General features: G+C 42.9%; 1 protein-coding gene across 1 annotated transcript in view; it reads left to right on the top strand.

The window, feature by feature from the left end:
• Positions 1–4,700: 4,700 nt before the first annotated feature.
• The window catches only part of LOC102863854 (chromosome unknown open reading frame, human C6orf118), a 33,843-nt gene continuing 22,352 nt past the window's right edge, over positions 4,701–16,191 (top strand). Inside the window, exons 1-4 of the mRNA XM_006882826.1 lie at positions 4,701–5,378; positions 6,653–6,775; positions 10,421–10,480; positions 11,305–11,429. Of these exons, the coding sequence (XP_006882888.1) occupies positions 4,935–5,378; positions 6,653–6,775; positions 10,421–10,480; positions 11,305–11,429 (752 nt within the window). The 5' untranslated portion in view covers positions 4,701–4,934. The remainder of the gene's footprint in view (positions 5,379–6,652; positions 6,776–10,420; positions 10,481–11,304; positions 11,430–16,191) is intronic.

Here is a 16,191-nt window from a genome sequence, read left to right as displayed (position 1 = left end):
ACAACAACAACAACAACAACAACAGTAAGCTAACCAATAGGAAGAATTCTCAAAGCCAAGTACCACTCACATTAGTTTCCGCAATATTTGTCTTTGAGGAAGGGGAGCTGGTTTCTATAGTGGGCGGTCGCTCACAGTCCAGGCACTCGTGTCAAAGGTGTGGCCGCCGAGTCAGAACCTACTCATAGCTGACCTTCCATAACTTTGCGTTCTAGGCTGAAAAGGACTGGAGGAGACTGTTCCTTGCTCTGCAGGGGAGTGGCTGGTGGATCCTCGACAGCCGGCCTTGACATCTCTGGGTTAGCGTGTGACTGCCTGCAAACGGCTGTGCTTCCTGGCAGAGCATAGGTTTCCACAATGGTGACTGTGATCACTCCCTCCCTCCTTCAGTCTGTCCGTCCTTCTCTCCTCCCTCCCTCCCTTCCTCACACCTGTGCTTCCTCTCTGAGCACCCTATTCCACAATGTCCCCTTGGTCACCACTCCCTCACTGTCTGACCTGCAGTGAGGTTTTTCAGCGGCTGTCATTCATGTGGGAGGGGCTGCCATCTGCCCTTCTTGCTGCCCTGGAGTCCCAGGTGGCTTTGAACCCCCACAGAGGTGCTTGCCTTTGGGTTAACAGCACAGCTCCCTATGGACATGTCCACCAGGGTGCCCATTGGTCAGTAGAGCTCTAAATGGACCCCAAGACACAGTGGACACAGCCTGCACACTGCTATGGTCAGCAACGTCAGGAGATAGCTCTCTGGTAGTTGTGGGACAGCACAGGGCACTATTGAATTCATTATTATTACTGCAACTCGGGAATTTTGAAATTTTACTTAGTCTTAAAATTTCCTATAAATTTTCAACAATGAACTCCATTCTTTAAAAACATACACATTAGACAGGATACAAGATCAATATCCCAAACTCAGTGGGACTCCTCTACAGTAAGAAAGAGGACTCGGAGAAGGAATCCAGGAAAGGAATACCATTTACAAAGCCAACCACAAATTGAGATACTTGGGAGTGAACATAACAGAGATACAAAAGACCTGTGTAAAGGAAATTACAGAATATTTTTGTGAGACACAATAAAAGACCTAAAGAAATGGGAAAATGTGCCCCTGTCCATGTATAGGTATGACGGTCCAAGCCGAGAACCAGGGGAGTGGGAGCAGAGGGCTGAGGATGGGCAGGGTGGAGGGTGCGTGTTAATCTTAGAGTTGCATAATGGGTGGAGGGAGGCGAGGATGAAGGAAGTGGGAAAATCTGGCATGAAAAACAACGTCTACAAACTTTGTAAATAAACAACAACAAACATTTTTTAAAAAGAAGTCAGATTACATGTCCTGGAAAGGAAAAAGTAATGCACACTCAATTATTTTCTCCTACGAATCTTTTTGTCTTATTAGCCTTACAGGCCATCTTCCAGTGTATGTACCAGCATATCAATATTTGGAAGCAAGAGTCACATCCACTTCCTAAACAATACGTCTCTGGAAATTCTATGAACTTAGAGAAATGACGATAGTTATAGAACAGGGTTCAGACCTTTTTGTTCATAGGGTCACCGTGAGTGTGCTTAAGAACACCACCACCATCAACAACACAACATATCAATATACTTTTTTATATATTTTAATTTATTTATTTTTCATTTCAATGAACATCTACAGAGATTTGGAATTCCATTCCTTCATTGTTGCACCCTTCTCCCCCACCACCTCACTCCCCCCAGTTTGCTCCTCTCCCTAAAAAGCAAAAGAAAAACTCCCTCATTGGTACACAATCCCCCTGCACCTCCCCCAATCCCACCCCCAACCCCAAATATAATCCACTCTGCAACCCTCATTGCGTACTCCTACGATAAACATAATGCCTTAAAATAAAGTTAATGTCCAAAGTTGAAATCCTCAATTTTAAAAGCATATTGTAAAGGAAAAAAAAATTATTGTGTACCCTTGAGTCAGACAGTTGGACAGTGAATAAAGATGACAGAAGAATTGATATCTTTGAGTTGTGATGCTGGCATAGAGTGCCAAGAGAGCAAATGAATATACCTTTGGGAGGATGCAGCCAGGTGCTTCCTAGAGGGCAGGATGGTGAAACGTTGTTGTACATACTCTGGGCACTTTGTTAAAAAGGATCAGTCCTTGTAAAAGGACATCAAATGGACTACATAAGAATCAGATTCATTGCTTCTGTGAAAATAGTGAGGAAATTCATAATCAGAAATGAGAGCAAGGCCAGGGTCTAACTGTGGATCAAATTGAAGGTGAAAAATTCAAACAAGTTCACAAGAGCCAAAATACGATCTTGAATATATCCCACCAGAATTTTTAAAAATCTCAAGCACAGATTTATGTATTGAACACTAATGACCAAAGACCAAATACTCATTACAAGGCAAGAGGTCGTTATGAAGACATTTTATTCCAACTCTTTTCACAGATGCGATGAATCTGATTCTTATGTAGTCCGAAGATGCAAGTGAATAGTCCCCATTTATACATGGTTGTACAAAAATTCTGTCATTCAATCTCCAGCCTCATTTCTGCCACAAAAGGTGACTACTAGTGTCCCTTGTTTCCAACTTTAACTTTCCAAGTTACCAGTTTTTATTATAATGTATCTTGACTTCATATCTGATCATTTTCAGACTGCAAAAGTTGGTCGAAGTGCTCAATTTCTTCATCTTTGGTTTTCGTGGCTGGTGTTTTGAATGATAGTTGTGTTAAGAGGCCTTCCTTGTATACATATCCAGTATCTTACCACTCACAGCTTTGTGCTTGAGGATAGACTTCACATTCTCTTTTCCATAATGAATACACCACTCCTCTTCAGTTTGTCATTTGAGTCATCACAGGCTATATAACTGTCTGATTAAAAATGGCCAATTCCTAGGATATCAGTCTTTATGTGTTTTGTTTCACTTTTCCTACATTTATGCTTTATATATTCAGTGTTTCAATTATCAATGATGTTTTCAGCTGTGTATATTCATTTTTTGTGTGTGTTTTTCAATCCTAAGGGCTCTACTTCTGGCATTATTTTCAAAACATTTTCTTCTGTTTCTATAGGCTTACGTTTTTCTGAAGTGGCTGACGAGTCCTGCTTCATAGTCTGTCTCAGTCTCGAAGCTGAAAGATGTCCACTACGGATGACACTGCTGATATTTGAGATACAAGTGTCACAGCTTCCAGCATCACAGTAACACTTGTGTGCAGTTGTTGTTGTTGTATGTACTGTTGAATCAACAGTCACTCATGTTGTTGTTGTTATGTGCTGTTGGATCCACTGCAATTCACATTGACCTTCTGTACAACAGCTCTGAAGCCTGCCCTGTCCTGAGCCAGTCTCACTGACTCCAACACACCTACCGCCTTTGCCCCAGTTACTGTGTCAATCCACCTCAGCTGGGATCGTCCACTCTTGTGCTCTCCCTCCACCCTTCCGAGCATCATGTTCTTCTCCTTAAGGGCTAAGCCCACCTGGCCACAAGCCCAGAGTATGTGGATGGAGCTTCTATATCCTATCCTCCAAGTAGAAACTTGGTTTTGCTCTCTCCAGGACAGACCTATTTGTTAATTCTTGGTGGTCCATGGTATGTTCAAGACTCTTCCAGAGCCACAACTCAAAGGCAATGGTTCTTCTTCTGTCGTCCTTAGTCATCATCCAGCTCTCTGCTGCATAGCAAGTGACTACAAAGACCATGGCCTGGATCACGCACATCTTAGTCTCTACACTGTCATCGTTGTTTCTCAGTAACAACTTTATTTAACAAATCAAAACCGTCCCCCGTCCCGTGCCATCCTCCTTGTCTCTGTCGTCCTCGAGCCCATTCTTACAGTCACTGTGTCAGACCGTCCCATTGATAATCTTCCCCCTCCTGTCCGACCCTCCTCCTCTCTGAGCTTTTGTCTTTTCCCAGGACTGGACCCTCCTAACAGTATCTCCAAAGTATGTGATATGAAGTGTCACCATCCCTCCTTCAAGGAGTGCCGTGGCTGCACCCTCTCCAAGTCATATTTGGTTGTTCTCTTGGAAGTTCATGGGATATTTAGTGCTTTTATCCAACACGACAACTCAAAGGCATCAATTCTTCTGTCCTCCTGATTTACTGTTGAAATCTTGGAATAGTCAAAAAGCTCATGGCTTGTTGAGGCACACCTTAGTCTTCAGCATCCTTGCTCTTCAGCACGTTGGAGGGTTGTTGGTCTGTGCTGCTTAATCAGAACCAACTCAGAAGTGACCCTCCAGGGTGTTTTCAGAGGCAGGAAATTGCACAGGAAGAGATTGCCCATGTTTCCCCCACGGAGCATCTGGCATCTTCGAACCATGTACCTTTGGGACCGCAGTGCAGTTTCTAAGATTACAGTTTGCAAATTTTGGGCCATAAGATTGCTAACATTGCCAGAGATACTCCATGATACCTTTCTCTGAAGTCTCACCTATTTCAAAGGTCTTCATTCAGAAACCTTGAGTTTCTAGTTGTCATAGGAAATGCCAATGTGAGTGTGAGTGTGCCTTGATGTAGGAACACCTTAGACCGATGTGGCACTGTTTTCTTTAACTGCTGGGCCAGGTACAGTCTTCCAGACTGCATCTGGTGAGGAGCAGCCTCTTTGGGGTGCACCTGGTAAGAAACAGGCTTTTTAGGGCACATCTGAGAGTGCTGATGACTAATCTTTTTATCTATTCTGAACAGCTTACCTGAAGTGGAAACACTGTGAAATACCAGGCGTGAAGACCCTGTGCAACCTCAACAAGCTTCTGAATAAGATTCAAAAAGAACACAAACATGATGTCTACCTTTACACCTCTGGGCACCTAAATCCCAACAAACTCTACAAGCCTCCAGAAACGATCTTGTTCCACTGGGCCAATGCTAACAGGCCAAAGAAGGACACCGTGTCCAGAGACAGGTCGCTGGGCAGGAGGGTGGCAAAGATGAAGGATGCATTGGCTCATTTTACCATCAACACTAGTCTGGTTCCGTATGAGGATCAAAGCACACCTCTGTTCAGGTACCTGCATCCCAAGGCTCCCGGCTCCCACCCGGATGTTACAAAAAGACGCCCCATCCTGAAGGAAGAAGAGAAAGAGGAGATAAGCGATGTGTCGTTAGAACAGCTAAAGAGAGAAGGACTGCAATTGTCCAAGATGAGAGTTCTGAAGTACAAGCCCGTGCAGTCCAGCCGCCAGTGTGTGACGTCTGCTCCCAGCGGCGATGACTACAAGTATGTGGACTCCTATCTGACTGGTATAACCAAGGCTGACAGATATAAGAAGTTCCTGTCATTCCAAAAAGACATCCTTGCAAAGGACGATCTTCACTTGAGAGACTTGACTGGGAGCAAAGCAGCGATACACCATGAACAGAAGCTGGAGCAGGTAAGGACAGTCTCCTGGTGTGACCAGCGTCTGTGCCACAGCTCAAGGAGACCAGGTATTGCGGGCAGAGGCTGATCCACGTGGCATCATGGGTGCGCATTGCCACGGGTCATAGAGCAGAGCTCCAGCTGCTGAAAGGATATGGTGTGAGCAGTGCATGGAAACGGCCAGGTCCCGGAGACTGTGAGAGGATGGCTGGTGAGGGGAGGAGATTTGGTTATGGGAAGCATTAGCTGTTATAAAGCAACGACAATGAATGGCATCCTTGTGCAATAAGAGAGGGATCTGGGCAAGGCTTTGATAAACTCATTATGATTTCGTTGTCCCATCGAGTTGGAACCAACCCATAGCTGATCCTCCAGCAGGGTTTCAGATGCAGTCAGTTGTGCGGGAGGAGACTGCCCATCTTCCTCTGGAAGAGCAGCTGGTGGGCTCGAACCGTGTGCCTTTGTATCGGCAGTGCGATTCCTTCTTTTCCTTCCAGTGAATTCCAACTCATGACGGCCCAGTACGTGCCGAGTAAAATTAGGATTTTCAAACAGTGCCTTTTCTGTTGTAGATTGTAGGCCTGTCTTGGGTTTTGTTTGCCAGCTTTTCAGTGGGCAGTCAAGGGCTTGACCCTCTGGGCCACACATGGAGGCTGAGAGAGCGTTAATGATAAAGGGAGCTGGTGAGTTTAGTAACGAGGTCAGGTGTGCCCAGAGTGCCACTATCTCTAAGAAAGCCATCAGATGAAGCAGGAAGGCTGTGCAACAGGTAAATGCTCAATTACTACTTACTAGAGAGTTGGTGGTTCAAACCCGCACAGCTGCTTTGCTGGAGAAAGGACAGTGATTTGCTCCCATAATGATTACACCTTGGAAAACCTTGCAGGTCAGCAGGGTCACATGACACGAAATGGACTTGCCAGCACCCCACACGATTAACCAAGGGGACATGAAGCCCCACTGTGACCTGGTGGGAGGCTATGAGTAGGGCATAGTGATTGGAGACGTATTATTTTAAAGGATAAAAATCTGGGAAAGAATTCAAAAGAGCAGTCTAGATTGGTAACCACCAAACTTTGGTGAGGTTTTTTTAGTTGCTAGGTCTGCAGGACAAGAGACAGGAGGTGGGTATGGTCGAGGCAGAAGGGTGGAGTTCTGCAGAGAGTTAAGCAAATAAAGGTAGAGAACAAGACCGGGGTGGGGGCTGTCAGTGTCCTGGTGACCAGCTTTCCTCGGCCGCGATGCTCTGTCCTGAGAGGAGGGACCCTGGTTCTTTGTCCTCTGCAGGAACTCCAGAAGGTTTGCTTGTGCCACACACCTCAGTGGAATCGGCTGCAGGTCTTTGGAAACGTCTTTGAAGATATTTGTAATAGTTCCTTGATATTTGGTGATCTCCTGAAAGAAATTAAGGTAAAACACATTTTCCCGTAATCACTGAGACCTGGGAAGACCTTTGTGTACTTCACCTTGGGTGGCACCGAAACTCTGCCGAGTGATGGGGTCCCCACTCGATCAGCGAGAACAGAGAGGAGCACCCTCAAGGCCAGGGAGAGGAATGGGTCTTCGCAGGAAAAACCAGCCTGTGTGTCACCTGTGGTAAATTGTACACAGGTGTGATAGAAGATTCCGTAAGTGTACAAATGTGTATTCACACGAAGCCTTTGGAGTTAGGGATTAGCAGGATAGTCATAATTTCAGTGACACAAGTGACTCTCAGGTGCCGGGAGCTACCGAAACAAAACTTATCTCCAAGGGTGGCTTCAAAGATCTGTTTCTTTTATGACATTTCTAGAGATGAAATGTGCAAATCAAGATTTCCTCCTTGGTACCTTCCAGGAGCCTTTATACTGACTTCTGGCAAGAGTTGGGAAGTCTTAGGCTTGGTCTCTTCCCCTATGCTTCTGTCTGTCGGCTTGGCTCATTTTAGAAGACACTCCTCAGAAGACATGAGGTATAGGATCCATACTATATCAATGTGACCTAATCAGCATAACAAAATTACAGTGCTCACACTCTCTGCGATCGAGTCAGAACTGACTCCCAGCTGACCCTCCGGCTGGTTCTCGGAGGGAGGAGACTGCCCGTATTTCTCCTGAGGAGCCTCTGAGGGATTTGGACCAGAGAGGCACCCACTTTGGGTTAAGGCAACACCTTGTGAGCCAGGCCACCAGAGCTCTGTGACATAACAAAAGAGACCCCTTATTTCAATGTTCAGAGACGTTGTTTGCATTCCAGCTCTGTCAGCCTTCTCACTATCCTTTCCCACATTATTTCACCACCGTTAATGTAAAGTCAGTGTCCCCAACCTTCGCAGCTGATCAGAGATGCTCTTGTCACTTTGAGCTCACATAACTAGGTCTTTGAGGCAGCCCGGTGCCTTAGGCAGACATACTTCATGTATTAGGCTACACTGTTACTGGGTTCAAAGCAGACTGACGGAAAGATATTTTGTTTAAAATGGAAAGTTTAACAGTTGTCTCTGAGAAAGAATTTTTGGAATTCCTTCCAGATTTCACGATTCCAGAAGTTCTAGGATTAATTTAGATTTTGAAATTTTGGCTCCTTTGTAGTTGAATTAGAATTTGAAACAGGGACATTTTACACTCTCAGTTCAAAACGTTTCACAGTGGTGGGCATGCAAAAAATTTTGAGTTGAAATCAGATTATTGGCATGTCCTGCTTTTCTCTATGTTGCTGATGATGTTGCTGGGTTCTGCCGACTCAGCCATGACTCACAGTGACCCTACGGACAAGAGCTCAGAGCCTTGTCTGCCCTGTGCCATCCGCACATTTCCAGCTTGCTCAGACTCATGGGTGCAGGCACTGTCAATCTATCCTACTGAGAGTCTTCCTCTTTTGTTGCTGAAACTCTACTTTTCCTGGTGTGACACTTTTCTCTAAGGACGGGTTGTTGTTGTTGTTATTGTTATGTGCCGTTGGGTCGTTTGCAACTCATAGCGACCCTATGTACAATAGCCCTTAACCCTGCTCTATCCTCCCGATTACCCCAGTCACTGAATCAATCCATCTCATAGAGGGTCTTCCCCTCCTGCACTGTCCCTCCACCCTACCAAGCATGATGTCCCTCTCCAAGGACTGGTCCTTCCTTACAACATGTCCGAAGTATGTCAGATGAAGCCCAGAATTCTTGCCTCCCAGGAACAGCCTGGTTTAACCCTCTCTAGGCTGAATCTCTTTGTTTTCTTTGCAGTCCATGGTACATTCAATACTCTTCTCCAGCACCACAGCTCAAAGGCATCAACTCTCCTTCTGTCCTCCCTAGTCATTGTCCAACTCTCTGATGTATAACAAGTGATTGCAAAGACCATGGTCCGTATCAGGTGCACCTTGGTCTCCAGAGAGATACCGTTGCTCTTGAGTACTTTAGAGAGGTCCCTAACAGCAGACTTTCCCATCGCAATACATTTTTTAATTTCCTGGCTACTGGTGCCAAGAGTGTTGACTGTGGAGCCGAGGAGCCGAGCAAACGGAACAATCTCAGTCTCTTCACCATCCATCCTGATGCTGTCAATTGGTCCAGTGGTGAGAATCTTTGTCTTCTTGACATTGAGTCTCAGTCCATACTTTTCAGGTACCCCCTGAAAACATGCCCAAAATCTGGGAGATGACGTTTCATCAACATTGTCTCTAAGAAAACTGGTTGCACTTTTTTTTGGTTGTGGTGTTGGTGGCGGTTAGGTTTTTTTTTTTTGGTTGGAGTTTTCTTGCATTTTGTTTTTTTTAAATTCATGGCATATTCAGAACCTTTTGCCAGTGTCTCAATTCAAAGACAAAGTTGGCCTTGATCTTCCTTATTCATTGTTCAGTTGAAAATACCTTGACTTGAGGTGCACCCGAGTCTTTAAACTAAGATCATTTCCCTTTAGTACTTTAAAGCCGTCGTTGACATCGTATTTGCCCAATGCAACACAATATATTATTTATTATATTATACAAAATATAGTATTTTTTTATTTTTTAACCACCCCTATGATGGGTGTTGATTATTGATCTAAGTAAAGTGAAATCATTAACTACTTCAGTCTTTCCTCCCTTCAGTTTGCTGCCTGTGTTGAGAATTACTTAAAAATGGCAGCAAACAGATATGTCTCCAGATAAAGTCCTCATAAGTGGATGGCCTTCTCCATCCAACTGTCCATTAGTCCCATGTTTCTAGGCTTCTACTGTTGCAGGAGGTCATTGTTATGTTAAGGTATTTTATATAAATGCAAATATTCTGAGGAAATCAGTAGTTAATACTCAAATATGGTTAAGGGTGCCAAGTGTTAATTTTTTTTTTCAGTGATATTGCCCAGAGATGATGAGAGTGGCACAGGGTAGGACAGGGTTCAGGTCAGCTCTTCATCAGGTCGCTGTGAGTTGTCCACTACTCGATGGCACTTAACAAAAACAACAAAGAGCATTATTCTTATGGGACTTTAAGATTGCATAGGCAGTTTTCAGCAATTAAATGGGACTTTTTAGAAAAAAAAATGTAGTTATTTTTGCTTGTGATGTCATGATTGTTAATAGATTTTATTTCTTGTTCACCTATCCTTGTAGTGTGGAAGGAGGAGTGGCATCCACTTCCATAATAGCTTGCCTCCGGAAACCCTATGAACCTGGAGAGAGGATGAAAGGCACCCAAGCGTTGAGGACTCTCCTTCATAGGGTCGCTATGAGTCGCCTGCGACTTGACAGCACTTAACAACAAGAACAACGCTTAATAATTTTTTACGAACCCAAACTCACAGCCATCAAGTCTTCTGACATGTGGAGACCTTCCCTCTATCAGATCTCCAAGGCTGAATTTCTGAAGAGAATTAGATGCTTCGTATTTGACCTATGGATTGGTCTACGGAGAGGGATGGAAGATTCAAACCCCTGACCTTTGGCTTAGGAGCACAACCCTTAACCCACTGCTCTGCCAGGTCCATTGAATACATTGTAGGGACATTTACGTTTATTGGGATCATGCTAGTTGCCCCACACATACTCCATTTTGTTTTGTTCCCTGACATGTGCCAATGGCGTTGTTTTCTTTTTCTTGTTCAGAATGAATACGAACTGTACATGATCATTCTTCTGGAAGCCCAGACTACAGCCCAGAACAAGGTAGTGTCCAACTGTGGAACCACATCCCTTTACTCAGACCCTGTGTTCAATTACACTTGAAATGGCTATTGTATAAATCAGAAAATAGTGTTTCTTTACATGAGACAAAGTCAGAGCTGCACAAGAAAGTAGGGATGGACTTCCTTCTTAAAGCAAAATCAGTGTGTGATTTTTCTTTGCTTTTCACTTCTTTATTTAGCAGTAATATAAGCGTGTTGTTTTAAAAGGAACAAGCAAAGATCTCACTTGGGAATCTACATTGTTCCTTACTTTCTGAGGTTTAATCACAGAGGAAGACATGCACACACATGTCAACCAAACATATATGAATTCTGGTGAAAGAATTCCCAAGCTTACAGGGTTCTGGGGTTTTTGATGTTGTTGTTGTTTCCTAAAGAGAATTTTCCCCACTAAATTCTGAAAGCTGAGCAAAGACCACCATGCTCACAAGCAGGGGTCTTCCTCATCCCTCCTCTGTGTATAACCTCGCTCGATCTCTGTGTGTAGTAATTGAATTAACACTTTCCATCTGTAATGTAGCAGAATGAAGAGTGAGGCAGAACAGTAATTAATGAGAAGCATTGTCACCAGCACATCCTCCTCAGCTACAATGAAACACTCCAGCATTTAAAACATTTCTTAGTAAAAGAGAACCTTACATTTTGAAAGAAATTATGTTATTCAGAATTTCGCTTGACTACTTTCAATGTTCCTCTCACTTACTTCCTTTCCCTTGAATCAGGGGCCTCTTGAATGTGCAGTAGTAACCCCAGCAGCTCACAGCGCGTGGATGGCTTGTCCTCTCTGCATGCTTTGTCTTCTAGGCTTTGCTGACTCACATCCAGGAGCTGAAGCAGAGGTCCATGAAGACAGCTGATGTGGTCCAGGCCAAGGAGGAGCTGAAGGTGACCATCAAGGCCATGAAAGCTGCGTTGGAGCACAATGACAAGTAAGATGACAAAGATCTGCTTGGATTTGTTTAGAATGTGTTTACTTAAAAGTTCGTAAAACCATGTAAAAAACAAATTTGCAATTTTTCTGCATTCTTACAGAACTTTTACAGTTTTTCTGCATTTTGGAGGTTTGCAGAGACACTGCTACAGTGTCACCCATCTTCTGCTTTGGATCACAAGCTGTCACACACATGATAAGTTTTTCTACTTGGTCTAGCATTTCCACTGGAGAGGGAGGCTTCTGTGAAGGAGTCTCACTTCTCAGTAGTAGTTCCAGTCCTAAGAATTTGACTGTTATTTTACTATAAGAAGATTCATATAAGAGAAGACAGAGCCGGAGCTAAGAAAAACAATACCCTTCACAATAGCTAATCACAAGATTAAATACTTGGATGTAAGTCTAACCAGAAGCACAAAGGATCTATTCAAAGAAAATGACAAAACATTACTACAAGAAACAAAAAGAGACCTGGAGAAGTGGAAAAATATCCCTTGTCATGGATAGGAAGACTCAATATTGTGAAAATGGCAATACTACCAAAGGCAATTTACACGTTTAATGCAATTCCAATACAAATACCAAACCCATTCTTCAATGAGATGGAAAAGGCAATCTCCAGTTTCATTTGAAATGGAAAGAAGCCCCAAATAAGCAAAGCGCTCCTTAAAAATAGAAAAAAACGTAGGAGGCATCTCACTCCCTGATTTCAAATCCTACTACACTGCCGTGGTGGTTAAGACAGCATGGTTCTGGTACAATGACAGACACATAGATCAATGGAATAGAATTAAGAACCAGGAAATTAGCCCGTCTACCTATAGTCAACTGATTTTTGACAAGAAGTTGAAATCAATTAAGTGGAGAAACAACAGCCTTTTTAATAAATGGTGTTGGCAAAATTGGAAAACTATCTGCAAAAAACTCAAGCAAGACTCACTCCATACACAAAAACTCAAGGTGGATCATGGACCTAGGACTAAAACCAAGGACTATAAACTTCTTTAAAGAAAGTCTTGGAAGAACTCTAGAAGTCCTAATCCACAACATAAACAGTCTTCCAAATATCTTGAAAAATCTGCAACCAGGAGAAGATAAAATAGATGAATGGGACCTTCTAAGAATCAAATCCCTATGCACATCCAAAACCTCCAACAGGGTAAAAAGGGAAGGTACAGACTTGGAAAAAAGTATTTGGTAATGACATGTCAGATAAGGGATTTATATCTAGAATTTATAAAATACTTGAGCACCACAAGAAGATAAAGGTAAATAATCCAATTGAAAAATGGTCACAGGATATGAACAGGCACTTCAGCAGAGAAGACAATCTGATGACCAACAAGCACATGAAGAAATGTTCAAAATCCCTAGCTCTAAGGGAGATGCAAATCAAAACAACTATGAGATATCATCTCACCCCAGTAAGAACAGCACAATTTAACAGAACAACAAGCAACAAATGCTGGCGAGGTTGTGGAGAAACTGGAACCCTTACTAACTGTTTATGGAAGTGTAAAATGGTGCAACCACTATGGAAGGCTGTATGGCGCTTTCTCAAAAAGCTGCAAATAGAGATACTATTTGACTCAGCAATTCCACTATTGGGAATATACCCCAAAGAGGCCACAACTGCCACCCAAGCAGATATATGCACACCCATGTTTATTGTGGTTTTGTTCACAATAGCAAGGAGTTGGAAACAATCTAAGTGCCCATCAACAAACGAATGGATAGAGAAGCTGTGGTATATTCACACAACGGAATACTACGCTACATTGAAAAACAAGGAACTCATGCAATATTATTCAAAACGGGTGACCCTGGAGGACATTATGCTGAGTGAAGTATCCCAGTCACAAAGGGACAAATACTGAATGGTACCACTATTGTAAAACAGAACTGACCTTGGGGCATGGCGGAGACTGAGAAAGATGGGTTCAATAATGTATACTGCATTGAAACAGATGAGGGAGGAAACGGTTTAAAAGGGATATGTGATTAGGTATTATTGTCATGACAGGAGTCCAGAGTGAAGGCTGCATAGTGGAGTGGACCTGGGGGAGGGTTTGTAAAACAATGAAAATTTTTTTTTTTTACTTTTCAAAGAGAAGAGTATACTGGGGGTGGGGTAGGGTGGGCAGGGAGAAAAGTGCAAAAATGAATGAATGGAAATCCAAAGTCTCTGTAAATTTTCATTGAAATTAATAAAAAAAATCATATAAACTTTCCATACAGCCTTCTATGGTCAAATCACAGTTCGATAGGAAACATTGTAAATGTTTTAACAAATACAAAATAAAATGATAAAAAGAACAACAAAAAGTCCTATGAATCTGAAACAGCCAGCTCTCAACGGCATAGCAGGTGATTGAAAAAGCCCGGGTCTGCACCAGGTCCATCACAGTCCTCAAATGAACACCACTGCTCCTCAATAATTTGGAGAGGTCCCTCCTACATACTTTCCCAGGACAATATGCTTCCTGAGATGACTGCTGGTATCAAGTATAGTGGTTGTGGATCCAAGTAAGAAACAAGCTGTGGACAGTTACAATTTTTTTTCTTCTGCCTCTCATGATGTTTCCTACTGGTTCAGTGGTGAGAATTTTTGTTTTCTTAGCATTGAAATGCAATCCATATCCAAGGAAGGCTTTTATCAAAGGAAGTTTTCTATCTTTTGCAGCAAATGTTTCAAGTCCTCCTCAATTTCTTTTTTTAATGTAATTTTATTTTAATAGTGATTTTAATAAATGTTTGCAGAGTGGTTAAATTTTCATTCATTCATTGTTGCATATTTTACCCCTTCTCTTTCCCTCCCCACCCCAGTTCACTTTATTCACTGTTGCACAATTACGTTCCTCTCCTGATCCCAGTTCTTTTTTTTTTTTTTTTCTGGGCTGTTGTTGTACATATGACAGCCGTTTTAACAAATGGTATTGGTAAAATTGGAAAGCTCTCTGTAGAAAACTCAAGCAAGACCCACACCTCACACCATATACAAAACCCAACTCAAGATGGATCAAGGACCTAGGAGTAAAACCAAAGACTATAAATGTCATTAGAGAAAAGCTTGGAAAAACTCTAGAAGCCCTCCTCACTTTCAACAAGCAAGGTTATGCTCTCTAAATACCGAAGATTTAATGAGTACTCCTCCAATCCTGAAGCCACATTCTTTTTCAGAGTCCAGACTCTTGCTCAGCATACAGATTGAATAGGTATGGAGAAAGGATACAACCTTGACACATGCCTTTCTTAATTTTAAACTATTGATGCCTTTGAGCTGTGGTATGGGAGAGGAGCACTACACATCCCATGGAAGACCAAGAGAACAAACAGATATGTCTTGGAGAGGGTACAGTTGAAATGTTCTTTGGAGGCAAGAATGATGAGATTTTGCCTCACATACTTTGGGCATGTTGCTAGGAGATGTTGCTAGGAGATTCTGGGAAGGGTCGAGGGTTGTCAAAGGAGAGGAAGACCCTCAACCAGATGGATTGACAATGTGACTGCTGCAGTGGGCTCTTGTGTGTCCAGAAGTGTAAGGATGGCACAGAGTAGAACAGGGTTCAGATCTTTTGTTCATAGTGTTGCTGTGAGTTGTACTCAACTCAACTGGATCTAACAACAACAACAACAACAGCTTTTTTCGTTCTTTCAACAGCTTCTTGGTATAGGTTTATGTTTTTTATGAGCACAACTAAGTGTTCTTGGATTCTCATTCATCTCAGTGTTAATCATAATTTCTTATAAAGAAGCAGATGCAACATGAAGGTAGCCAAGTCTGACTTCTGTCTGCTTCATAAAGAGGAACTGTCACCCCAATTATATCCATAGTTCTGTACAAAGAGCTACATAGTCAGACTTCCCACCCTATGTGCTTTTGTACCTATTGGGACTGGTATTCACTGCAAGCCTCACAGACTTTACTTACAGTTTTGGGGCTTATTAGGGAAATAGGTTGAAGAGTAAAAAAGGCAAAGAATATCTTACAATGCAAGTCCAGGTTTAGTCCAGCAGTCAAAAGCCAGATTAACAAGGCCCGATTCCTCAATTAGTGAAAATCTAGGTTCATTTCAATGGCACAAATGCAAGAAGTCTCTGATTTCCTCAAGCATCCAGCAAGATTTATCTCAGAGCAGTTACAAGTCGGCTTTTCTTTCAGTCATCTAGTAAGCAAAACCTTTAACTGTGGCCTTCATCTCCAGGCTTCCTCCGGTTACACCTTGGCTACAATATCTTCACAGCAGTCCTACAGTCTCTTCACTGTTTGCCACAGCCTCTCACAGTGTCTTCACAGTCTTTCCACCACTGTCTCACATGGTTTGGGAAGCATTCTCTTACATTGGTCCCACAGGTGTTGATTTGCAAGACCACGTGTCTGCAGTTAAAGTAGCTGGAGACCATTCCTCCATCCCTGCAATGGGAGTTAACACAACAGCTAGATAAGCCAATTTTCAAGGGTTCTGATACCCCAGACCCACTTAGTTAAATACCTTTGCATTGTCAATAAAGCACAAATAGATGTTCTTCTGGTATTCTTTGCTTTAAGCCAGGATTCCTCTGACATCAGCATGATATCCTTGATTTCATTAGCTATACAAACATATGCATTGCTTCGTCTGACATACTTTGGACATATTGCCAGGAGGGACGGGTCCTTGGAGAGGGACATCATGCTTGGGAGGGTGGAGGGACGATGCAGGAGGGGAAGACGCTCTATGAGATGGATTGATTCGGTGACTGGGGTAATCGGGATGGGT

This window comes from Elephantulus edwardii, unplaced genomic scaffold, assembly GCF_000299155.1.
Source record: "Elephantulus edwardii isolate Elephantulus edwardi_28Jun2011 unplaced genomic scaffold, EleEdw1.0 scaffold00024, whole genome shotgun sequence".
In the NCBI taxonomy this organism is placed as follows: Eukaryota; Metazoa; Chordata; class Mammalia; order Macroscelidea; family Macroscelididae; genus Elephantulus; species Elephantulus edwardii.
This window is presented reverse-complemented; position numbering and strand designations above follow the sequence as displayed.